Consider the following 25,436-nt stretch of genomic DNA (forward strand, 5'->3'; position numbering starts at 1 on the left):
TTAGGAACGACTTTTGTAGCTTTAGAACTTACTCTACGCTCCCTTAGGAATGACTTTTGTAGCTTCGAAACTTACTTTGTGCTCCCTTAGGAACAACTTTTGTAACTTCGGAGTCTTGCTAAGGGGATGCATCCCACTCGATGATGTGACTACAATATTATTACATCAAATTGGAATTTAATCCTTCGTGAATTGTTTTTCATACAAGAAAATAAAATGGTGGAAAAAACAAGGATGCGCCAGGGTAGGATATTCTTTAGTTAATGTGCTTGGACTCCTCCCGAAAATCTCGCTGCTGCTGAGAGTGTTGATGCCCTTCTGGCTATTGCCTTCGAACCAGAGTAGGAGCTAGCGGTGGTGGCGGTAGCTGGGCCCAGGAAGCTTGAGAATGGCTTGCCAAAGCGACAGAGGTCATAGGCTGTTGATTGCCTACATACTCTAGGACGTAGGGAGAATAGCATGAAGCGGTATGTAAAACCCGCTTCGGCTCATTCTGTCGTGCTTCAACTTCGGCAATTTCTTTCTGCTTCTGAATTGTGACTTGGCACGTTCTTGTGGTGTGGCCTTTGTCTTCACCGTAGAACAAACAAAACAGTCTCCTGGGCTGATCTCCATATCTTCCTTCGAAGGTTCTGCCCCCTCTGCCTCTTGGAGCTAATGGTCTGAAGGAACTTTGTTGCGCCCCTGATGTTTGGGAGCTATGATGCTGTCTTTGTGTTTGGTTTCCCCTGTCGTCACTTGGGCTGGCATTATGGATTGACCTGACATGCCTGGGGTGGAATCTTCCTCTGAAGCCCCTTGCCATTTCAGAGTATCTGTAAGCTTCTTCCCTTCTTTGCCGAAAATCATTGTCGACTCTGATGTATTCATCCATCTTCTGGAGAAGCTTCTCCAAAGTTTGCGGTGGCTTCCACGCAAAGTATTATGCCGTAGGTCCTAGCCGTAGCCCCTTGATCATGGCCTCAATGACGATCTCATTGGGCACTATAGGTGCTTGAGCTCTCAGCCGCAAGAACCTTCAAACATACGCCTGTAAATACTCCTCCTAGTCCTGCGTACACTGAAAAAGAGTTTGGGCAGTGACCGACTTCGTTTGGAAACCTTGAAACCTGGTCACTAACATATCCTTTAGATTCTGCCAAGACGTAATTGTCCCTGGCCGAAGAGAAGAGTACCAAGTTTGGGCTACGCTTTTGACTGCCATGACGAAGGATTTCGCCATGACTGCAGTATTACCCCCATATGAAGATATGGTTGCTTCGTAGCTCATCAGGAATTGCTTCGGGTCCGAGGGCCCATCATACATAGGAAGCTGAGGTGGCTTGTATGACGGCGGCCACGGGGTAGTCTGCAATTCTGCTGTCAAGGGAGAAGCATCATCAAAAGCAAAATTGTCATGATGAAAGTCACCATACCATTCATCATCATTGAATGGATTTTCTTGGCGAAGCTCCCTGTGCTGGGGCCTTCGGTCTTGGTCATCCTGAGTGAGATGGCGCATCTCTTCGGCGGCTTCATCGATCTTCCTTGAGAGGTCGGCGAGCCGAAGCATCTTCTCTCTCTTCTTTTGCACTTGTTGATGGATAGATTCCAGATCCCCGATCTCTTGATCCAATTCCTCCTCCTGAGGTGTTGGGCTGGTAGCCTTCCTCTTCTGGCTCCTAGCTTCGCGTAGCGTCTCCTGATTAATGTCCAGTGGCTACAGTGCAGCCCCTGGCACTGCTGTCTTCTTCGGCGGCATGATGAAGGTCGATGCTTGCCGAAGGTGGTCGAATGAGTTCACCGGAGGTGGGCGCCAATGTTGTTCCTTGTTCTCGAATACTATACACCAAGAACAAAGCAACACAATTGTTTTATGATTAAAGAACTTCGTCCTTCGAAGCATTATTTTCTTTTGGATATAATAATCTTCAGACGAAGGTCATGAAGGACGTACCTTCATCATCTTGATAAGTAAATAAACATAAATGAAGAAACATGAAATGTAATACAGAAGAAGAATGTAAATAATGACCATATATCAATAAATTATTTACATTCTTATTTTATTTCATAAACATGAATAGATGTTCACAATATTTATATTTCATTGATACCTTTGGCTTGACAGAAGGTGAGAAAGTGAGTGACATGGGAGCAATTACAATGCAGTGTGAACAGTACGGTGTTACTGTTCATCTATTTATAGGCACGGGACACAGCCCAGACAAAATTACATTCATGTCCCTAACATTTACTGTTAATCATAAGGCGAACTATCAAGGACTAAGTAGTCTTTTCCCCTTTAGGTCGGTTTCATCCTCCAAGTTCGACATTATACTAAGCCGAAGCTCCTTTAGCCACAGCTTTGGCGTCCGTTCATCCTGCCTTCAAGTTGTATCTCTATATCACACATACCTTCATCTCAAATCCGAAGCTTCCTGCAGCAGTCTATATTACACTAAAAAATATGTTAGTCACGTTTTTTAGGACCTTCGGATGAGGAAGGCCCCCAACAATAACTATAAAAGTAAATTTAATATCAAAGTGGTCATATGGTTCACATATTAGATATTAAACTGGTAAAAACAAATATTATAATTTATCTTAGCCAAAAGGTCGAGAAAGGTAAGAGTTAAAAAGGAGTCTAGCTATAAATTTTATAGCTCGCCCGGTCGGTCGTTCTCATACAACTAGGGATGAGGATGGGGAAGTTTCTTCCCCCACGGTGATGTCAACGGGGAAAATTTCTTCCTCGACAGATAAACAAGGACGGTGATGGCGAAGCATTTCACATCCCCGTTACCCGTTAAACTTACACGTGACGACGTTTTCATGTACTAGTTAACGATAAAATAAATAATTATCTTATCAAAAGATCACTCATTGTATAAATGTGTTTATTTTGATGTACACATTATGATTTCTTACATCTGACAATGTGTAGAAGTAACAATGTTTTACATTAAAAACATATGAAGTGATGTCACTCATTGTATAAGTGACAAGGCGGCCTCCTACACCTCCTTGTGGCCCCTCTCGACCACCTATTTAAGCTAAAAGGCAGCGATGGGGAAGGTAAGTTAGAGCCTAGCGAGGGTGTGCAACATGAGCTTGGTGCTGAAGGGGCTGACCTACGAACATTATTATAGGTTGGTGAGCGCGGTGGACAGGGTGGTGCTAGCGCGACATGCATGGAGGGTCTTTGGCGACCATGCGTGACATGCATGGACTTTGTTTGGAGCGTGGTGGCGGGTCGCGGCCGCGGCATCCGACCATCTGTTCCGTTGAGCCTCGGGGCGGGGGCAGCGTTTGGGGCGGACCGCACTAACACCTGGTCCGGTGTGCCGTTGGTGACGACGAAATCGGGGCTGGGGCGCCGTCGACGGAGGTGATGGGATGGGGCTAGGGTTGCTGGGTGATCGGAGCGGGGATCGGGTCCCATTATTTTCAGGGCCGGGACGGTGGGTTCGAAGCGCGGGGTCGTTCGGGTGGTGGGTGAATCGGATGGCTTAGATTGCATAACGGTATAGCAGGCAACTGAGTTTGCGTAACGGTAGAACGATTGGGAGGCAGCCAACCCCTTGCAGCCTTAATAAGTAGTAAAGATTATACGATGGTACGGTGGTGCACTTTGGCTTTGTTGACTTATCTTCGTCTTCTTTTTTTGGGGGAGGGGGGGAGATGACTCTTTCTATATTCGTTGGTGATTAGTGAGCACAAGAATATAGTTGGTCTCTTTGCTTCTTAGTTGGTCTCCTCAGTTGGTCTCTTTCAACGTGCTCCTTGATTTGTTTTTTAATGACGAATAATACGGCTATAACTGTGTTTGTGATGGTTCATTGCACATAGATCAAGCACTTGATCTAGCAATGTTTGTTCGCCTTGTGGAATATATATCTGTCAGCTCCACACCAAACGAACTTGTGTCGTACAAGTTTTACTACATCAAGCACTTGATTGCTTCTTAATACGTAGCTTTACACTAATACGTGAAAGACAGGATAGCTTAGCATCATATAAAATACAGAGCAGTTTTTCCTTTGTCGATCTTTTTTTGCTAGATATATATATTTTACTCTCCCCCGTTCCGGCTATCGCTAGCTAGCAGCTTCCCTATGTCACCTGCTATCTCATTCTATTTCAATCTTCACTATGTAAACAGTAGAGTCGATCTATGGTACGAAACAATATTTTGTACGGTCATATACACGTTGTGTTGAGCACAGCCACATCGATCACCCGCCGTCACGACGATTTTTTTCTGCCCATTGTCCGACATAAAGTACTTGGTAAATAGGTCGTTGCCGATAAACTGTTCAATGCGCCCTGTTTGCCGAGTATTATAATCGATAAAGCGTTTGTCAAGTGTCATCGAGACTTTGATGCGTGCCGCAAAAAACACTGTTCCGGTAGTGGTTGTTACAGTTGGTTTGACGTGAAACTGAAAGATGTATATATCGACGAATCCTCTATTAGTTTGCAGTTTATTGAACAATTTAAAATTAGGATCACTAAGTGATTACTAGAAATCTTCAATACGCAGTTCGCTGGAACATAGCCACTCAAACACACACACAAAAGGCATCGTAGGTTTAAACCGCTGAAATAAGATAAATCTTCAATATTGTGTCGTCATCAGCAGGTTCAGGCTGCTAGAGGGGTGGTTGATGTCATTGGATTGTGATAGTTGCGTAAACAAGAAAATTGTTTCATTTGACAACCTAATGAAGCTTTTGCTAGCATATGTACATAGAAAGAGTCAACTCACTAAAAATATAGAAATAGTCAGCAATGCTTGTTCGTCTTCTCTGTCAGCTCCACACCAAACCAACATTTGTCGTACACATTTTAATAGATCAAGCACTTGCTAGCTTCTTTCGATTGTCATATTAAAAATTTAGATAGCTGCTAGGCCCATATTGTTTTTCTTGAACAAGAGCCTTTGATATTGTTTAGATGGCCACGTTCAGTTGTTACTATAGCTAATTATGGACGAAGAAAATTCGGATATGAGACGGAGGTCGATAGAAATTAATAATTTTCACCGGCTGTCCAATAGAGTCCGATGAAAACTAAGTGATTTCCAGCTACTTCGTGGCGGCATTTCGTTCTTCCTTTCTCACGACTCTACTCTCTCACACATCTAGCTCCCCCTGCTCGCGTCATTGCTCTATGACACCTCGCACCTGTTTGCGCCAACACCGACTTCTTTATCCAAAGCAGTGTCTACCATCGTTCTTGTCTGTGTCTAGAAAAGTGAGTTTAATTTTTGTCGGCCACCCACGAAATTTGAATTTATTAAGCTCATAAGTATTGATCATTGCATGGTTAATTTAATAACTAGTGTGCATATAGTATATTAGTTTGGTCAACCTAGTTACAATATAATATTTGTTGGTTAGTTTTTTATAATTAGATTTTTCATTTAGCTACTAGCAATTTTTTGTGTTCAAATATAATACGGTATTATCAAATAATTTATTTTTTAAAAGCACATAAAATATCGATAGGTTCATAAAATGTATGTCAATCGTTTCAATCGGCATACTTCAAATGTGCCTCATATGTGAGATATGTTGTTTTAGAATCATTTCTATTTGGACGGTCTTATGACGACCGACTATGTGCTATTATTTATGGACAATCTAGGTTTGCTTAGGGTGTAAAGAAAGATGGTGAAAAGATAATAAAAATTATACATAAGCAGCTTAATAATTTTATATATGTCATATCATCACTACTAGAAAAATGGTCTTTAATTTACAAACACGGAGGTGTGTTGTTACTAGAAATGACAATGGAGCGTCGATCCCTGATTTTCCGAGGGAAATTCCTTCATTAGAGGATGGGAAGTTTTTCCCCCACAGGGATGTAAATAGGGAATAATTCTCCCCGACGAGTAAACAGGGACAGGGATGGCCAGGGAATTATTTCCCATCCCTGTTTCCCATGAAGACGTTAAACTTGCACATGACGATGATTTGATGTAACAATTAATGATAAAAATAAATAATTACCATATAAAGAGATCACTCATCATATAAATGTATTCATTTTGATGTATGAATAATGATTTCTTAAATCAGATAATGTGTCTAAGTAAAAGTGTTATGCATTAATAACAAAGGGCGTATGTTCTAATTATAATTTAAGCAGGGACGAGTACCTCTGTCGGGGATTTATCCTGTGGAGAATGAGAATGGGTAAAAAAATGTCCTCTATAAGCGTTCGTGGAGATCCCTATTGAGAAAAAAATTGTCACGGCGGAATGGAGAGCTATTCTCTAACATAAAATTTTTCGTTGCCATCGTTAATTGTTACGGTTGGTTTGGTGTGGAACTGAAATATGTATTTATTCCCCAATTCACAAAAGCAAAAAAACATGGTCAACAAGTAAACACTCGGAAAAATAATCTAATATGACTCGTTAATTGGTCATGGATGACGATACGGAGATTGTTGGATATAGTTACGACGTTATATGAGGTGCAAAAAGTAATTAAAGATATTATTACTCTCTGCGGACTTTTTTAATTGCCGCGGTTTAGTTTAAAAATAAACTAGCAAGCAACAAATATTCAAGAACGGGGTAGTATATAGGACGGTGGTGTACTTTAATTTCTCGTTGTTGACTTTTTTTTCAGGGTGGGTGGGGGGAGGGGTGATGTCGGTGTTTAGAGCCCGACTGCACACCCAGGGTTACCTTTGCGGTGTTTTTGGGTAGGACGGTGCTGTTGATTGTAACTCAATGGTTCGTGTTGGACGCACGAAAGAGAAAGACAGACGATTTTCTGTAGGTTCAGGCCGCTTGAAAAGGCGTAATACCCTACTTCATGGGATGGATCTATATGTGGTGGGTTACAAGCGATGTCTCCTAAATGGAGAAAAGCTAATGAGATAGGTCGATGGCCAATGAAAATGATGGGGTATCCCCTGGGCCTTATATACACGACCGTAGGGCACTCCATATACATCATGATCACATGTCTTCTAAATAATAGTGAACCGGCTGAACTGATCTCTCGAAAATACCGCCGACTCATCCCTAATCCGCCCCGATATTTGAGGACACAATGCGCGGGAAAGTCGGATGATTTCTTTGGATAGCGCACAATTCGACGGATTGGTTGGGCTTGAGTCCGTTTCCTTCTCTGGTCGGCTCATTCCGCCAATAGCTCTAGTCCGACCCACGAAAGGATTTCTTTGGACCACTAATCTTAAGCAAAATGTGCCATAGTTAGCCACTAACCAAATAGAACCTAAATCGTTCAATAAACCATTTTTCTTGTTACGCAACTATCACAGTCCAGCAACAGCAACACGGTCTTCGAAAAAAATTGAAAGGACAGAGTACACGAAAAGGGTGGTAGGATTAAACGTTCAAATAAGATAACTGTATTGTTTCATCGGCAGGTTCTAGTAGCTGCTGGAGACTACTTCAAGTCGGCTGATTACTAGACATTTTAAAATTTGGATCACGTACGTACTATGTGATTACTAGAAATCTTCAACACGTATGCATGGTAGGTTTAAACGCTGAAATAAGATAACTATATTGTGTCATCAGCAGGTGATAGCTGCTAGAGACTATTTCTTCAGGTCGGCTGATATGTTCAACCAAAGACTTATTCAGCCACTGATACGTACACGTCGCCACATGCGCTGTGGCAGGCTATATAACTTCACCATCTCCATGCCCAAAGCATCAACAGCATTTGTAGACACAAGCTAAGAAGCTCCGTAGCTAAATTCAAATATTACAAACACAAAAGTGGAGTGCAGAACCAAAATGGCTGCCTCGACCGTCCTTCTCGTTGCTTTTCTAGCATTGGTCACTTCTCATGCCATTGCCTCTAATCCTAGCCCGCTCCAAGACTTCTGTGTTGCCGACAAAGACTCTCCAGGTATGAGTGCTTTCCTCTTGACTCAAGCAGTGTTCTTATAATATATACCTGATTAAATAAGGATCATTTGTTCAAACACACATCTACGTACAATAAGCATTTTGGGGTATGCATATCCTATTAACATGTTCTCCATCTAACTGTTTGCTTTCGTCTATGCATGCATCCAGTGAAGGTGAATGGATTTGTTTGCAAGGACCCTATGGCTGTGAACGCTGACGACTTCTTCAAGGCTGCAAAACTTGATCAGCCAAGGGACACCACCAAAAGCAAGGTGGGATCCAACGTTACTTTGATCAATGTCATGCAGCTGCCTGGACTCAACACGTTGGGGATCTCGTTGGCTCGCATTGACTACGCACCACTAGGTCAGAATCCTCCACACACACACCCACGTGCCACTGAGATTCTCACCGTGCTTGAGGGGACACTTTACGTCGGATTTGTCACCTCCAACCAAGCTGACAGAAGTAACAAGCTATTTGCCAAGGTTCTCAACAAGGGCGATGTGTTTGTATTCCCCCAAGGACTAATCCACTTCCAGTTCAACCCAGTACATGACAAGCCAACAGTCGCGCTCGCTGCTCTAAGTAGCCAGAACCCTGGAGCTATTACTATTGCCAATGCAGTCTTTGGATCAAAGCCACCTATCTCGGATGATGTCCTAGCTAAGGCCTTTCAGGTGCAAAAGGGGACAATTGATTGGCTTCAAGCTCAGTTCTGGGAGAACAACCACTACTGAAAAAATCGAGTCTGAGTTCAATATATGAGAATAAAGAAATGTACTTGTATTTTACATACTACTCTATGTGTTAACCTTTTTCTAGGTTGCGACTGATAATAAAATAAATGTTTAGTATTTATGTACTATAATCGTAAGTTTGTGCCTATTGCGGTTCCACCGGTGTGTCCTTAATCAAAAAGTGAATGTAATGTTTCTGACAATCTATCATTTCCCATTTTATTAGGGATGGTTCATATAATAAGCCACCTCTACAAAAAGTCTATATTTCATATAGTGGGTCATATCTACAACTTTATTGTTGCACCATAGCTTTGGAACCATTCCTAGAAATGTATTTTTTATAAGAGCGATTAACATAATTAGACCACCCCTGAAATTCCATCCATTATCATTCAATCCATTGTTGGACCTTGAACTGAATACCAATTATCACAAGAGCAACTATCACAAATGTGTAGAAGCACCAACTAAGAGACCAAAACAGAGAAGATCAAAGAATTTCAGCGACACCGGGGCACCTACGACAGAGTGGTGGCCAGTGTAGGCGCACAACGGGCACACCGAATGCGACATGGGGTGTGTCGATGTGTGCGACAGGTGGATGTGAAGTAGCACAAGCGGATGCCTAGGGTTTGGGACGATCGCCAGATCGGGTATGTTTCGTTGGGCCGTGGAAGTTGATACCTAGGCTATTGAACCACCAAAGCCCAGGCACATTTGCCTGGGCATGTCGGGCCTAGGCTTTGTCCCATAAACTATATTTCTAGTCATAATTTGGAAGATGAATATTACACGGAGCCGTCCAAATTACTGAGCAAAAAAACTGAGCTATCAATTGGTACATCAGCTAAGATTAACTTAATCGGCTAAGTAGGTCATATGGAGAGTCGGAACGACCAGTGTCTTCCACTACATGCATATAGTAACAGAAGTCAAGTGGTCACATCCACAATTCGACAATGTAAAGACTAGTTATATTCACTTTACATATGCAACACAAAACTCAATCTCATGAGAAATCTAAAAGTCCAAACATATATATTCGTTTAAGACACTAATTAAGCCAAAACAACACAAAGTTAAGGAGACACATTAATTAGTGACACCAAATTAAAGCATGTCACTACTGTATAAGAATAGTGATGTGGGTAAAGTAACAAGTCACTATTAGTTGCCACTCATGACAAAAGAAAACAAATCCTTTTATTGCTCAGATTCCTTTTTTTTTCTCTAAAATCTCCTTGTGTCGAAAATATGTTAAGGATATGATTGTTGAAATGGATAAAACATGACTAATGTATATAGAACCAGAATAGATATTAGATCAAATTGGACGGTTTTAGTACCACAGTGACATAAGGGTTGATGGGTAGGGGGGTCCGGCTATTATTAGGGGAACAACGCCATTGGCACCACCTACTGCCATTACCATCATGCCGGAGGTCAAGGAGTTGGTGCCCGGAATTAGTGTAAAGCTACGTACTAAGAACCAGTCAAGTGCTTGCTTGATCTAGCTAGTAAAACGTGTTACTCCACATGTTGGTTTGGTGTGGAACTGACAGAGACGATATTATACTCCACAAGACGAACAAGCATTGCTGACTATATCTATATTTTTTGTGAGTTGACTCTTTCTGTGTATATGTACGTATGGTAGCAAAAGCTTAGGTTGTGCCAGAAGCAAAGAGACCAATTAAGAAGCACGTTGAATTTATAAGACTGGTATGGCATGTATAAAAATATTAAATGCAAGGTTTGGTCTCTCTATAGGTCACACTACCGGAATCGCATTCTTTGCCGAGTGTCTAAGACACTCGGCAAAGACTATTTTACACTCGGTAAAGCCTTTGCCGAGTGTAACACTCGGCAAAGAACATGACCGTAGGGATGGATCTATATGTGGTGGGTTACAAGTGATGTCTCCTGAATGGAGAAAAGCTAATGAGATAGGTCGATGGCCAATGAAAATGATGGGGTATCCCCTGGGCCTTATATACACGACCGTAGGGCACTCCATATACATCATGATCACATGTCTTCTAAATAATAGTGAACCGGCTGAACTGATCTCTCGAAAATACCGCCGACTCATCCCTAATCCGCCCCGATATTTGAGGACGCAATGCGCGGGAAAGTCGGATGATTTCTTTGGATAGCGCACAATTCGACGGATTGGTTGGGCTTGAGTCCGTTTCCTTCTCTGGTCGGCTCATTCCGCCAATAGCTCTAGTCCGACCCACGAAGGGATTTCTTTGGACCACTAATCTTAAGCAAAATGTGCCACAGTTAGCCACTAACCAAATAGAACCTAAATCGTTCAATAAACCATTTTTCTTGTTACGCAACTATCACAGTCCAGCAACAGCAACACGGTCTTCGAAAAAAATTGAAAGGACAGAGTACACGAAAAGGGTGGTAGGATTAAACGTTCAAATAAGATAACTGTATTGTTTCATCGGCAGGTTCTAGTAGCTGCTGGAGACTATTTCAAGTCGGCTGATTACTAGACATTTTAAAATTTGGATCACGTACGTACTATGTGATTACTAGAAATCTTCAACACGTATGCATGGAAGGTTTAAACGCTGAAATAAGATAACTGTATTGTGTCATCAGCAGGTGATAGCTGCTAGAGACTATTTCTTCAGGTCGGCTGATATGTTCAACCAAAGATTTATTCAGCCACTGATACGTACACGTCGCCACATGCGCTGTGGCAGGCTATATAACCTCACCATCTCCATGCCCAAAGCATCAACAGCATTTGTAGACACAAGCTAAGAAGCTCCGTAGCTAAATTCAAATATTACAAACACAAAAGTGGAGTGCAGAACCAAAATGGCTGCCTCGACCGTCCTTCTCGTTGCTTTTCTAGCATTGGTCACTTCTCATGCCATTGCCTCTGATCCTAGCCCGCTCCAAGACTTCTGTGTTGCCGACAAAGACTCTCCAGGTATGAGTGCTCTCCTCTTGACTCAAGCAGTGTTCTTATAATATATACCTGATTAAATAAGGATCATTTGTTCAAACACACATCTACGTACAATAAGCATTTTGGGGTATGCATATCCTATTAACATGTTCTCCATCTAACTGTTTGCTTTCGTCTATGCATGCATCCAGTGAAGGTGAATGGATTTGTTTGCAAAGACCCTATGGCTGTGAACGCTGACGACTTCTTCAAGGCTGCAAAACTTGATCAGCCAAGGGACACCACCAAAAGCAAGGTGGGATCCAACGTTACTTTGATCAATGTCATGCAGCTGCCTGGACTCAACACGTTGGGGATCTCGTTGGCTCGCATTGACTACGCACCACTAGGTCAGAATCCTCCACACACACACCCACGTGCCACTGAGATTCTCACCGTGCTTGAGGGGACACTTTACGTCGGATTTGTCACCTCCAACCAAGCTGACAGAAGTAACAAGCTATTTGCCAAGGTTCTCAACAAGGGCGATGTGTTTGTATTCCCCCAAGGACTAATCCACTTCCAGTTCAACCCAGTACATGACAAGCCAGCAGTCGCGCTCGCTGCTCTAAGTAGCCAGAACCCTGGAGCTATTACTATTGCCAATGCAGTCTTTGGATCAAATCCACCTATCTCGGATGATGTCCTAGCTAAGGCCTTTCAGGTGCAAAAGGGGACAATTGATTGGCTTCAAGCTCAGTTCTGGGAGAACAACCACTACTGAAAAAATCGAGTCTGAGTTCAATATATGAGAATAAAGAAATGTACTTGTATTTTACATACTACTCTATGTGTTAACCTTTTTCTAGGTTGCGACTGATAATAAAATAAATGTTTAGTACTATTGTACTATAATCGTAAGTTTGTGCCTATTGCGGTTCCACCGGTGTGTCCTTAATCAAAAAGTGAATGTAATGTTTCTGACAATCTATCATTTCCCATTTTATTAGGGATGGTTCATATAATAAGCCACCTCTACAAAAAGTCTATATTTCATATAGTGGGTCATATCTACAACTGTATTGTTGCACCATAGCTTTGGAACCATTCCTAGAAATGTATTTTTTATAAGAGCGATTAACATAATTAAACCACCCCTGAAATTCCATCCATTATCATTCAATCCATTGTTGGACCTTGAACTGAATACCAATTATCACAAGAGCAACTATCACAAATGTGTAGAAGCACCAACTAAGAGACCAAAACAGAGAAGATCAAAGAATTTCAGCGACACCGGGGCACCTACGACAGAGTGGTGGCCAGTGTAGGCGCACAACGGGCACACCGAATGCGACATGGGGTGTGTCGATGTGTGCGACAGGTGGATGTGAAGTAGCACAAGCGGATGCCTAGGGTTTGGGACGATCGCCAGATCGGGTATGTTTCGTTGGGCCGTGGAAGTTGATACCTAGGCTATTGAACCACCAAAGCCCAGGCACATTTGCCTGGGCATGTGAAAGGGAAATGTGCCCTTGGGCCATTTCTAAGTATTTTGGTGATCGAGTGCAAACACAAGTGCTTAAATGTGAAAATATGCCCATAAATGAACAAAGTGCAAATCACAAGTAAAGGTATGTTTCTAAGCCTTAGTACATTAGTTTTGTGTACTAACATCTTGTCTAAGTGTTAGAAACAGGAGAAAGAAGAAAAGAAAAGAAGTGGAGAGTGGCAGTGTACAGCCAAAGGCTGCTTCGGACTGGGGCACCGGACTGTCCGGTGTGCACCGGACAGTGTCCGGTGCGCCAGACCAGCACAGAGCAAACCAGCCGCTCTCGGATTTTTCTCCGGCGACTTCGGCTAAAATTCACCGGACCATCCGGTGTGCACCGGACTGTCCGGTGAGCCAACGGTCGGCCGGGCCAACGGTCGGCCGCGCGATCGGCGCACAACACGTGGCCGAGCCAACGGTCGGAAAGATACACCGGACTGTCCGGTGTGCACCGGACATGTCCGGTGCGCCGACAGTGCGCAGATCTGACTCAGACAGCAACGGTCGGATGCGCTGTTTGAGGAAACAAATCGGGCACCGGACAGTGTCCGGTGTGCACCGGACTGTCCGGTGCGCCACGAGACAGAAGGCAAAGATGGCCTTCCAGATTTGTTCCCAACGGCTCCTAGCTGCCTTGGGGCTATAAAAGGGACCCCTTGGCGCATGGAGGAGAACACCAAGCATTCCTACAACTCTTCTAAGCACCAAGACATCAATCTCACGCATTCGTTTCATTGTGATAGCATATAGAGCTCTTGTGGAGTTGTGAACTCTTTGTGTTGCGTTGCGAGCTCTTGTTGCGACTTGTGTGCGTGTTGTTGCTCTGATTTTTGAGTCTTGTGTGCGTTGCTCATTCCCACCTTACTCCGTATTTCTTTGTGAACTCAATAGTAAGGGCGAGAGACTCCAAGTTGTGGAGATTCCTCGCAAACGGGAAAAGATCAAAGGAAAGAAAAACACCGTGGTATTCAAGTTGATCATTGGATCACTTGAGAGGAGTTGAGTGCAACTCTCGTCCGTTGGGACGCCACAACGTGGAGTAGGCAAGTTTTGTACTTGGCCGAACCACGGGATAACCACCGTGTCAACTCTGTGATTGCTTTCTTGTGGTTATCGTGTTGTGAGTTCTCTCTAGCCACTTGGCAATTACTGTGCTAACGCTTAATCTAAGTTTTGTGGCTATAAGTTTAAGTTTTTACAGGATCACCTATTCACCCCCCCCTCTAGGTGCTCTCAATTGGTATCAGAGCCGTTCTCTTCAAGAAAGGGACTAACCGCCCGAAGAGATGGATCCTAAGGGGAAGGGAATCGTGATCAACGACAAGGAGAAGGAATCCTTCGTCAACGAGCCCAAAGAAGACAAGCCTACCGACTCCGGCTCGGGCCATAGACGGAGGGAAGGGAAGAAGAAGAAGACAAGGCGCATCAAGGAGATCGTCTACTACGACGACAGCGACGAATCTTCCTCTTCCCAAAAGGACGACGACCACAACGACTACGAGCAAAGGAAACCGGTTAATTCTAACTTTTCCTTTGACTACTCTCGTATTCCGCAAAGTTCAAATTCACATTTGCTTTCCATTCCACTCGGCAAGCCCCCACACTTTGATGGGGAGGACTACGGATTTTGGAGCCACAAAATGCGTAGTCACCTATTTTCTCTCCATCCTAGTATATGGGAGATTGTAGATAGTGGAATGCACTTTAATAGTTCGGATAGTCCTATATTCATTAATGAGCAAATCCATAAGAATGCACAAGCTACTACTGTTCTTCTAGCTTCATTGTGCAGGGATGAATATAACAAAGTGAGTGGCTTGGATAACGCCAAGCAAATCTGGGATACCCTCAAGATCTCTCATGAGGGAAATGACGCTACCTTGCTCACCAAAATGGAGTTGGTGGAGGGCGAGCTTGGACGGTTCGCAATGATAAGGGGCGAGGAGCCAACTCAAACATACAACCGGCTCAAGACCCTTATCAACAAAATAAGGAGCTACGGAAGCACGCGATGGACGGACCACGACGTCGTCCGACTAATGCTAAGGTCCTTTACCGTTCTTGATCCTCATTTGGTGAATAATATTCGTGAGAATCCCAGGTACACCAAAATGTCGCCCGAAGAAGTCTTAGGAAAATTCGTCAGCGGGCGAATGATGATCAAGGAGGCAAGGTACGTGGACGATGCCTTGAATGGACCGATCAACGAACCACAACCTTTTGCTCTCAAAGCAACAAGAAGTAAGGAGGCGCTACCTAGCAAGGTGGCACAAATTGAGGCGGTCGGACTTAATGATGAAGAGATGGCTCTCATCATCAAACGCTTCAAGACGGTGCTGAAAGGTCACAAGGGGCAGCCAAGCAAGACGAAGACGAAGGGGAAGCGCTCATGCTTCAAGTGCGGTAAGATTGGTCATTTTATTGCTAACTGCCCCGATAATGACAGTGACCAGGAAAAGGGAAACAAGAGGGAAAAGAAGAAGCATTACAAGAAGGCAAAGGGCGAGGCGCATCTAGGCAAGGAGTGGGACTCGGATTGCTCCTCTTCCGACTCCGACAATGAAGGACTCGCCGCCACCGCCTTCAACAAATCAACCCTCTTCCCCAACGAGCGTCACACATGCCTTATGGCAAGGGAGAAGAAGGTATGTACTCGCAACTCTACCTATGCTTCTTCAAGTGAGGACGAATCTAGTAATGAGGATGAAGTAGATTATTCATGTTTGTTCAAGGGCTTAGATAGATCTAAGATAGACAAAATTAATGAATTAATTGATGCCTTGAATGAAAAGAATATACTTTTAGAAAAGCAAGAGGATTTGTTATATGAAGAACATGATAAGTTTGTAGAAGCTCAAAAATCTCTTGCATTAGAAATTAAGAGAAATGAAATGCTTGCTTGTGAAGTGTCAACATGCCATGATTCTATTTCTAACTTAAAGAGCATAAACGATGATTTAAATGCTAAACTAGTAGAAGCAAATAAATCCAACTCTTGTGTTGAATATGTTGAAATTTGCACTAGGTGTAAGGATATTGATATTAATGCTTGTAGCGAACACTTAGTTTCTATTTCAAAATTGAATGATGAATTAGCTAGTCTTAATGCTCAACTTAAGACTAGCAAGAGTAATTTTGATAAACTAAAATTTGCTAGGGATGCCTACACGGTTGGTAGACACCCCTCAATTAAGGATGGGCTTGGCTTCAAGAGAGAAGTCAAGAACTTGACAAGCCATAAGGCTCCTATCTCCGCCAAGGAGAAAGGGAAGGCTCCTATGGCTAGTAGCACTAAAAAGAACCATGCTTTTTTATATCATGATAGAAGTGCTTATAGGGGTTATAATGCTTATGATGATTTTGATGCTCACAGTTCTTCCTTTATGCATGGTAGAAATATGTCTAGGAAAAATGCTATGCCTAGAAAGAATGTTATTCATGCTCCTAGGAAAGTAGTGAATGAACCTTCTACAATTTATTGTGCTTTAAATGCTTCCTTTGTTATTTGTAGAAAGGATAAGAAAATTGTTGCTAGGAAGTTAGGGGCAAAATGCAAGGGAGACAAAACTTGCATTTTGGTCCCTAAGGATATTTGCTCTAACCTTGTAGGACCCAACATGAGTTGGGTACCTAAGTCCCAAGCCTAAATTTGCCTTGCAGGTTTATGCATCCGGGGGTTCAAGCTGGATTATCGACAGCGGATGCACAAACCATATGACGGGGGAGAAGAAGATGTTCACTTCCTACGTCAAGAATAAGGATTCCCAAGATTCAATTATATTCGGTGATGGGAATCAAGGCAAGGTAAAAGGATTAGGTAAAATTGCAATTTCTAATGAGCATTCTATCTCTAATGTATTTTTAGTAGAGAGTCTTGGATATAATTTACTATCTGTTAGTCAATTATGTCATATGGGATATAACTGTCTATTTACAAATGTAGATGTGTCTGTCTTTAGAAGAAGTGATGGTTCACTAGCTTTTAAGGGTGTATTAGACGGCAAACTTTATTTAGTTGATTTTGCAAAAGAAGAGGCCGGTCTAGATGCATGCTTAATAGCTAAGACTAGCATGGGCTGGCTGTGGCATCGCCGCTTAGCACATGTGGGGATGAAGAACCTTCACAAGCTTCTAAAGGGAGAACACGTGATAGGTTTGACTAACGTGCATTTCGAAAAAGATAGACCTTGTGCAGCTTGTCAAGCAGGTAAACAAGTGGGAGGAGCGCATCACAGCAAGAACGTGATGACCACTTCAAGACCCCTAGAGCTGCTGCATATGGACCTCTTCGGACCCGTCGCCTATCTGAGCATAGGAGGGAGTAAGTATGGTCTAGTTATTGTTGATGACTTTTCCCGCTTCACTTGGGTGTTCTTTTTGCAGGATAAGTCTGAAACCCAAGGGACCCTCAAGCGCTTCCTCAGGAGAGCTCAAAATGAGTTTGAGCTCAAAGTGAAGAAGATAAGGAGCGACAACGGGTCCGAGTTCAAGAACCTTCAAGTGGAGGAGTTCCTTGAAGAGGAAGGGATCAAGCACGAGTTCTCCGCTCCCTACACACCACAGCAAAATGGTGTGGTAGAGAGGAAGAACAGGACGCTCATCGACATGGCGAGGACGATGCTAGGAGAGTTCAAGACCCCCGAGTACTTTTGGACGGAAGCCGTAAACACGGCTTGCCACGCCATCAACAGGGTCTACCTTCATCGCCTCCTTAAGAAGACGTCGTATGAGCTACTAACCGGTAACAAACCCAATGTATCTTACTTTCGTGTATTTGGGAGCAAGTGCTACATTCTAGTGAAGAAGGGTAGAAATTCTAAGTTTGCTCCCAAAGCTGTAGAAGGGTTTTTGTTAGGTTATGACTCAAATACAAAGGCGTATAGAGTCTTCAACAAATCATCGGGTTTGGTTGAAGTCTCCAGCGACGTTGTATTTGATGAGACTAATGGCTCTCCAAGAGAGCAAGTTGTTGATTGTGATGATGTAGATGAAGAAGATGTTCCGACGGCCGCTATACGAACCATGGCGATTGGAGAAGTGCGGCCACAGGAACAAGATGAACGAGATCAACCTTCTTCCTCAACTATGGTGCATCCCCCAACCGAAGGTGACGTACAGGTACCTCAAGTGGAGGCGATTGATCAAGGGGGAGCACAAGGTGATCAAGTGATGGAGGAAGAAGCGCAACCGGCACCTCCAACCCAAGTTCGAGCGATGATTCAAAGGGATCATCCCGTCGACCAAATTCTGGGTGATATTAGCAAGGGAGTAACTACTCGATCTCGATTAGTTAATTTTTGTGAGCATTACTCCTTTGTCTCTTCTATTGAGCCTTTCAGGGTAGAGGAGGCCATGCTAGATCCGGGCTGGGTATTGGCCATGCAGGAGGAACTCAACAACTTCAAGCGCAATGAAGTTTGGACACTGGTGCCTCGTCCAAAACAAAATGTTGTGGGAACCAAGTGGGTGTTCCGCAACAAACAGGACGAGCACGGGGTGGTGACGAGGAACAAGGCTCGACTTGTGGCAAAAGGTTATGCCCAAGTCGCAGGTTTGGACTTTGAGGAGACTTTTGCTCCTGTGGCTAGGCTAGAGTCAATTCGTATCTTGCTAGCATATGCCGCTCACCATTCTTTCAGGTTGTACCAAATGGATGTGAAGAGCGCTTTCCTCAACGGGCCAATCAAGGAGGAGGTGTACGTGGAGCAACCCCCTGGCTTCGAGGATGAACGATACCCCGACCATGTGTGTAAGCTCTCTAAGGCGCTCTATGGACTTAAGCAAGCCCCAAGAGCATGGTATGAATGCCTTAGAGACTTTTTAATTGCTAATGCTTTCAAGGTTGGGAAAGCCGATCCAACTCTTTTTACAAAGACATGTGATGGTGATTTGTTTGTGTGCCAAATTTATGTCGATGACATAATATTTGGTTCTACTAACCAAAAGTCTTGTGAAGAGTTTAGCAGGGTGATGACGCAGAAATTCGAGATGTCGATGATGGGCGAGTTGAACTACTTCCTTGGGTTCCAAGTGAAGCAACTCAAGGACGGCACCTTCATCTCCCAAACCAAGTACACGCAAGATCTGCTAAAGCGGTTTGGGATGAAGGACGCCAAGCCCGCAAAGACTCCGATGGGGACCGACGGACACACCGACCTCAACAAAGGAGGTAAGTCCGTTGATCAAAAAGCATATCGGTCAATGATAGGTTCTTTGCTTTACTTATGTGCTAGTAGACCGGATATTATGCTTAGCGTATGCATGTGTGCTAGATTTCAATCCGATCCTAAGGAATGTCACTTAGTGGCGGTGAAGCGAATTCTTAGATATTTGGTTGCTACGCCTTGCTTCGGGCTCTGGTATCCAAAGGGGTCTACCTTTGACTTAGTTGGATACTCAGACTCCGACTATGCCGGATGTAAGGTCGATAGGAAGAGTACATCGGGGACGTGCCAATTCTTAGGAAGGTCCCTGGTGTCATGGAACTCTAAGAAACAAACCTCCGTTGCCCTATCCACCGCTGAGGCCGAGTACGTTGCCGCAGGTCAGTGTTGCGCGCAACTACTTTGGATGAGGCAAACCCTCCGGGACTTTGGCTACAATCTGAGCAAAGTCCCACTCCTATGTGACAATGAGAGTGCTATCCGCATGGCGGAGAATCCTGTTGAGCACAGCCACACAAAGCACATAGACATCCGGCATCACTTTTTGAGAGACCACCAGCAAAAGGGAGATATCGAAGTGTTTCATGTTAGCACCGAGAATCAGCTAGCCGATATCTTCACTAAGCCTCTAGATGAGAAGACCTTTTGCAGGTTGCGTAGTGAGCTAAATGTCATAGATTCGCGGAACCTGGATTGAATTGTAGCATACATGTACTTATGCGTTTGATCATGTTCCTTTTTGCATTTTGTTGCGTTATTATGGTGCTCAAGTTGTAAAAACACTCCCTGAACCTCACAAGTCCGTTGCAAAGTGATGCACATGTTTAGGGGGAGATGTGTTACAACTTGACCCTTTGAGACTAACCATGTGCTTGAGTTTGATGTTTTAGTCTCGAAGGAGGATTAAAAGGGAAAAGGTGGACTTGGACCATGAAAGACTTCCACTGCACTCCAATGAGAGGGTAACTTATTCCAAGTTCATCTCATGACATCTTATTGACATTTGCTCTTACTTGAAGATTTTGGTGAGGAAATGGGGTTCTAGGGCCAAGATTGATCCCGTTTTGGTGCTTGATGCCAAAGGGGGAGAAAATAAAGGCCAAAGTGATAAATGGATCAGCTACCACTTGAGAGATTTTGAAAATAGTAGAATAGAGTATTTGGTTTGTTCAAAACTCTTGCATTGTCTCTTTCGTCAAAAGTTGGCTTCATGTGGGGAGAAGTATTGATTATGGGAATTAGGGGGAGTTTTTGAAATCTTTGATCAATCTCTTTTGGAATGACTCTCTTTATGCTTCAACATGTGTGTTTGACTTAGAGATAGAGATTTGAGTTTGATTTGCAAAAACAAACCAAGTGGTGGCAAAAGATGATCCATATATGCCAAAATTGAATAAAACTCAAAGTCAGTTTTTATTTGAAGTGATTTTGCACTTGTTCTAGTTGCTTTATGTTGTGTTGGCATAAATCACCAAAAAGGGGGAGATTGAAAGGGAAATGTGCCCTTGGGCCATTTCTAAGTATTTTGGTGATCGAGTGCAAACACAAGTGCTTAAATGTGAAAATATGCCCATAAATGAACAAAGTGCAAATCACAAGTAAAGGTATGTTTCTAAGCCTTAGTACATTAGTTTTGTGTACTAACATCTTGTCTAAGTGTTAGAAACAGGAGAAAGAAGAAAAGAAAAGAAGTGGAGAGTGGCAGTGTACAGCCAAAGGCTGCTTCGGACTGGGGCACCGGACTGTCCGGTGTGCACCGGACAGTGTCCGGTGCGCCAGACCAGCACAGAGCAAACCAGCCGCTCTCGGGTTTTTCTCCGGCGACTTCGGCTAAAATTCACCGGACCGTCCGGTGTGCACCGGACTGTCCGGTGAGCCAACGGTCGGCCGGGCCAACGGTCGGCCGCGCGATCGGCGCGCGACACGTGGCCGAGCCAACGGTCGGAAAGATACACCGGACTGTCCGGTGTGCACCGGACATGTCCGGTGCGCCAACAGTGCGCAGATCTGACTCAGACAGCAACGGTCGGATGCGCTGTTTGAGGAAACAAATCGGGCACCGGACAGTGTCCGGTGTGCACCGGACTGTCCGGTGCGCCACGAGACAGAAGGCAAAGATGGCCTTCCAGATTTGTTCCCAACGGCTCCTAGCTGCCTTGGGGCTATAAAAGGGACCCCTTGGCGCATGGAGGAGAACACCAAGCATTCCTACAACTCTTCTAAGCACCAAGACATCAATCTCACGCATTCGTTTCATTGTGATAGCATATAGAGCTCTTGTGGAGTTGTGAACTCTTTGTGTTGCGTTGCGAGCTCTTGTTGCGACTTGTGTGCGTGTTGTTGCTCTGATTTTTGAGTCTTGTGTGCGTTGCTCATTCCCACCTTACTCCGTATTTCTTTGTGAACTCAATAGTAAGGGCGAGAGACTCCAAGTTGTGGAGATTCCTCGCAAACGGGAAAAGATCAAAGGAAAGAAAAACACCGTGGTATTCAAGTTGATCATTGGATCACTTGAGAGGAGTTGAGTGCAACTCTCGTCCGTTGGGACGCCACAACGTGGAGTAGGCAAGTTTTGTACTTGGCCGAACCACGGGATAACCACCGTGTCAACTCTGTGATTGCTTTCTTGTGGTTATCGTGTTGTGAGTTCTCTCTAGCCACTTGGCAATTACTGTGCTAACGCTTAATCTAAGTTTTGTGGCTATAAGTTTAAGTTTTTACAGGATCACCTATTCACCCCCCCCCCTCTAGGTGCTCTCAGCATGTCGGGCCTAGGCTTTGTCCCATAAACTATATTTCTAGTCATAATTTGGAAGATGAATATTACACGGAGCCGTCCAAATTACTGAGCAAAAAAACTGAGCTATCAATTGGTACATCAGCTAAGATTAACTTAATCGGCTAAGTAGGTCATATGGAGAGTCGGAACGACCAGTGTCTTCCACTACATGCATATAGTAACAGAAGTCAAGTGGTCACATCCACAATTCGACAATGTAAAGACTAGTTATATTCACTTTACATATGCAACACAAAACTCAATCTCATGAGAAATCTAAAAGTCCAAACATATATATTCGTTTAAGACACTAATTAAGCCAAAACAACACAAAGTTAAGGAGACACATTAATTAGTGACACCAAATTAAAGCATGTCACTACTGTATAAGAATAGTGATGTGGGTAAAGTAACAAGTCACTATTAGTTGCCACTCATGACAAAAGAAAACAAATCCTTTTATTGCTCAGATTCCTTTTTTTTCTCTAAAATCTCCTTGTGTCGAAAATATGTTAAGGATATGATTGTTGAAATGGATAAAACATGACTAATGTATATAGAACCAGAATAGAGATTAGATCAAATTGGACGGTTTTAGTACCACAGTGACATAAGGGTTGATGGGTAGGGGGGTCCGGCTATTATTAGAGGAACAACGCCATTGGCACCACCTACTGCCATTACCATCATGCCGGAGGTCAAGGAGTTGGTGCCCGGAATTAGTGTAAAGCTACGTACTAAGAACCAGTCAAGTGCTTGCTTGATCTAGCTAGTAAAACGTGTTACTCCACATGTTGGTTTGGTGTGGAACTGACAGAGACGATATTATACTCCACAAGACGAACAAGCATTGCTGACTATATCTATATTTTTTGTGAGTTGACTCTTTCTGTGTATATGTACGTATGGTAGCAAAAGCTTAGGTTGTGCCAGAAGCAAAGAGACCAATTAAGAAGCACGTTGAATTTATAAGACTGGTATGGCATGTATAAAAATATTAAATGCAAGGTTTGGTCTCTCTATAGGTCACACTACCGGAATCGCATTCTTTGCCGAGTGTCTAAGACACTCGGCAAAGACTATTTTACACTCGGTAAAGCCTTTGCCGAGTGTAACACTCGGCAAAGAACACGACCGTAGGGATGGATCTATATGTGGTGGGTTACAAGCGATGTCTCCTTAATGGAGAAAAGCTAATGAGATAGGTCGATGGCCAATGAAAATGATGGGGTATCCCCTGGGCCTTATATACACGACCGTAGGGCACTCCATATACATCATGATCACATGTCTTCTAAATAATAGTGAACCGGCTGAACTGATCTCTCGAAAATACCGCCGACTTATCCCTAATCCGCCCCGATATTTGAGGACGCAATGCGCGGGAAAGTCGGATGATTTCTTTGGATAGCGCACAATTCGACGGATTGGTTGGGCTTGAGTCCGTTTCCTTCTCTGGTCGGCTCATTCCGCCAATAGCTCTAGTCCGACCCACGAAGGGATTTCTTTGGACCACTAATCTTAAGCAAAATGTGCCACAGTTAGCCACTAACCAAATAGAACCTAAATCGTTCAATAAACCATTTTTCTTGTTACGCAACTATCACAGTCCAGCAACAGCAACACGGTCTTCGAAAAAAATTGAAAGGACAGAGTACACGAAAAGGGTGGTAGGATTAAACGTTCAAATAAGATAACTGTATTGTTTCATCGGCAGGTTCTAGTAGCTGCTGGAGACTATTTCAAGTCGGCTGATTACTAGACATTTTAAAATTTGGATCACGTACGTACTATGTGATTACTAGAAATCTTCAACACGTATGCATGGTAGGTTTAAACGCTGAAATAAGATAACTGTATTGTGTCATCAGCAGGTGATAGCTGCTAGAGACTATTTCTTCAGGTCGGCTGATATGTTCAACCAAAGATTTATTCAGCCACTGATACGTACACGTCGCCACATGCGCTGTGGCAGGCTATATAACCTCACCATCTCCATGCCCAAAGCATCAACAGCATTTGTAGACACAAGCTAAGAAGCTCCGTAGCTAAATTCAAATATTACAAACACAAAAGTGGAGTGCAGAACCAAAATGGCTGCCTCGACCGTCCTTCTCGTTGCTTTTCTAGCATTGGTCACTTCTCATGCCATTGCCTCTGATCCTAGCCCGCTCCAAGACTTCTGTGTTGCCGACAAAGACTCTCCAGGTATGAGTGCTCTCCTCTTGACTCAAGCAGTGTTCTTATAATATATACCTGATTAAATAAGGATCATTTGTTCAAACACACATCTACGTACAATAAGCATTTTGGGGTATGCATATCCTATTAACATGTTCTCCATCTAACTGTTTGCTTTCGTCTATGCATGCATCCAGTGAAGGTGAATGGATTTGTTTGCAAAGACCCTATGGCTGTGAACGCTGACGACTTCTTCAAGGCTGCAAAACTTGATCAGCCAAGGGACACCACCAAAAGCAAGGTGGGATCCAACGTTACTTTGATCAATGTCATGCAGCTGCCTGGACTCAACACGTTGGGGATCTCGTTGGCTCGCATTGACTACGCACCACTAGGTCAGAATCCTCCACACACACACCCACGTGCCACTGAGATTCTCACCGTGCTTGAGGGGACACTTTACGTCGGATTTGTCACCTCCAACCAAGCTGACAGAAGTAACAAGCTATTTGCCAAGGTTCTCAACAAGGGCGATGTGTTTGTATTCCCCCAAGGACTAATCCACTTCCAGTTCAACCCAGTACATGACAAGCCAGCAGTCGCGCTCGCTGCTCTAAGTAGCCAGAACCCTGGAGCTATTACTATTGCCAATGCAGTCTTTGGATCAAAGCCACCTATCTCGGATGATGTCCTAGCTAAGGCCTTTCAGGTGCAAAAGGGGACAATTGATTGGCTTCAAGCTCAGTTCTGGGAGAACAACCACTACTGAAAAAATCGAGTCTGAGTTCAATATATGAGAATAAAGAAATGTACTTGTATTTTACATACTACTCTATGTGTTAACCTTTTTCTAGGTTGCGACTGATAATAAAATAAATGTTTAGTATTATTGTACTATAATCGTAAGTTTGTGCCTATTGCGGTTCCACCGGTGTGTCCTTAATCAAAAAGTGAATGTAATGTTTCTGACAATCTATCATTTCCCATTTTATTAGGGATGGTTCATATAATAAGCCACCTCTACAAAAAGTCTATATTTCATATAGTGGGTCATATCTACAACTGTATTGTTGCACCATAGCTTTGGAACCATTCCTAGAAATGTATTTTTTATAAGAGCGATTAACATAATTAAACCACCCCTGAAATTCCATCCATTATCATTCAATCCATTGTTGGACCTTGAACTGAATACCAATTATCACAAGAGCAACTATC

The 25,436-nt window shown here is 43.5% G+C and overlaps 3 protein-coding genes and 1 non-coding gene across 4 annotated transcripts; 3 read left to right on the plus strand and 1 right to left on the minus strand.

Annotated features, from left to right (window-relative positions):
- Nucleotides 1-2,415: 2,415 nt before the first annotated feature.
- On the minus strand, nucleotides 2,416-2,611 carry LOC111591421 (U2 spliceosomal RNA). Its single transcript, XR_004858053.1, has one exon. It is a non-coding gene; the product is annotated as a U2 spliceosomal RNA (small nuclear RNA).
- Nucleotides 2,612-7,675: 5,064 nt separating this feature from the next.
- On the plus strand, nucleotides 7,676-8,787 carry LOC103653021 (putative germin-like protein 12-4). The gene is made up of 2 exons (XM_008679998.2): nucleotides 7,676-7,886; nucleotides 8,057-8,787. Exons 1-2 carry the CDS (start codon nucleotides 7,772-7,774, stop codon nucleotides 8,626-8,628), a joined length of 687 nt encoding a protein of 228 aa, XP_008678220.1. The 5' UTR covers nucleotides 7,676-7,771; the 3' UTR covers nucleotides 8,629-8,787.
- Nucleotides 8,788-11,373: 2,586 nt separating this feature from the next.
- Nucleotides 11,374-12,463, plus strand: LOC109945489 (putative germin-like protein 12-4). The gene is made up of 2 exons (XM_020551811.2): nucleotides 11,374-11,584; nucleotides 11,755-12,463. Exons 1-2 carry the CDS (start codon nucleotides 11,470-11,472, stop codon nucleotides 12,324-12,326), a joined length of 687 nt encoding a protein of 228 aa, XP_020407400.1. The 5' UTR covers nucleotides 11,374-11,469; the 3' UTR covers nucleotides 12,327-12,463.
- An 11,571-nt stretch (nucleotides 12,464-24,034) lies between these two features.
- LOC103653018 (putative germin-like protein 12-4) lies at nucleotides 24,035-25,192 on the plus strand. Its single transcript, XM_008679994.2, has 2 exons — nucleotides 24,035-24,245; nucleotides 24,416-25,192. The coding sequence occupies exons 1-2, from the start codon at nucleotides 24,131-24,133 to the stop codon at nucleotides 24,985-24,987; spliced, it is 687 nt and encodes a 228-aa protein (XP_008678216.1). The 5' UTR covers nucleotides 24,035-24,130; the 3' UTR covers nucleotides 24,988-25,192.
- Nucleotides 25,193-25,436: the final 244 nt, after the last annotated feature.

This window comes from Zea mays, chromosome 4 (genome assembly GCF_902167145.1).
Source record: "Zea mays cultivar B73 chromosome 4, Zm-B73-REFERENCE-NAM-5.0, whole genome shotgun sequence".
Classification (NCBI taxonomy): domain Eukaryota; kingdom Viridiplantae; phylum Streptophyta; class Magnoliopsida; order Poales; family Poaceae; genus Zea; species Zea mays.

Bases quoted from the DNA above. Each gene is read 5' to 3' on its own strand.
- LOC103653021 (XM_008679998.2), top strand. From the start codon at position 7,772: ATGGCTGCCTCGACCGTCCTTCTCGTTGCTTTTCTAGCATTGGTCACT. The intron at 7,887-8,056 runs GTATGAGTGCTT...GCATGCATCCAG, and splicing joins TGCCGACAAAGACTCTCCAG to TGAAGGTGAATGGATTTGTT.
- LOC109945489 (XM_020551811.2), top strand. From the start codon at position 11,470: ATGGCTGCCTCGACCGTCCTTCTCGTTGCTTTTCTAGCATTGGTCACT. The intron at 11,585-11,754 runs GTATGAGTGCTC...GCATGCATCCAG, and splicing joins TGCCGACAAAGACTCTCCAG to TGAAGGTGAATGGATTTGTT.
- LOC103653018 (XM_008679994.2), top strand. From the start codon at position 24,131: ATGGCTGCCTCGACCGTCCTTCTCGTTGCTTTTCTAGCATTGGTCACT. The intron at 24,246-24,415 runs GTATGAGTGCTC...GCATGCATCCAG, and splicing joins TGCCGACAAAGACTCTCCAG to TGAAGGTGAATGGATTTGTT.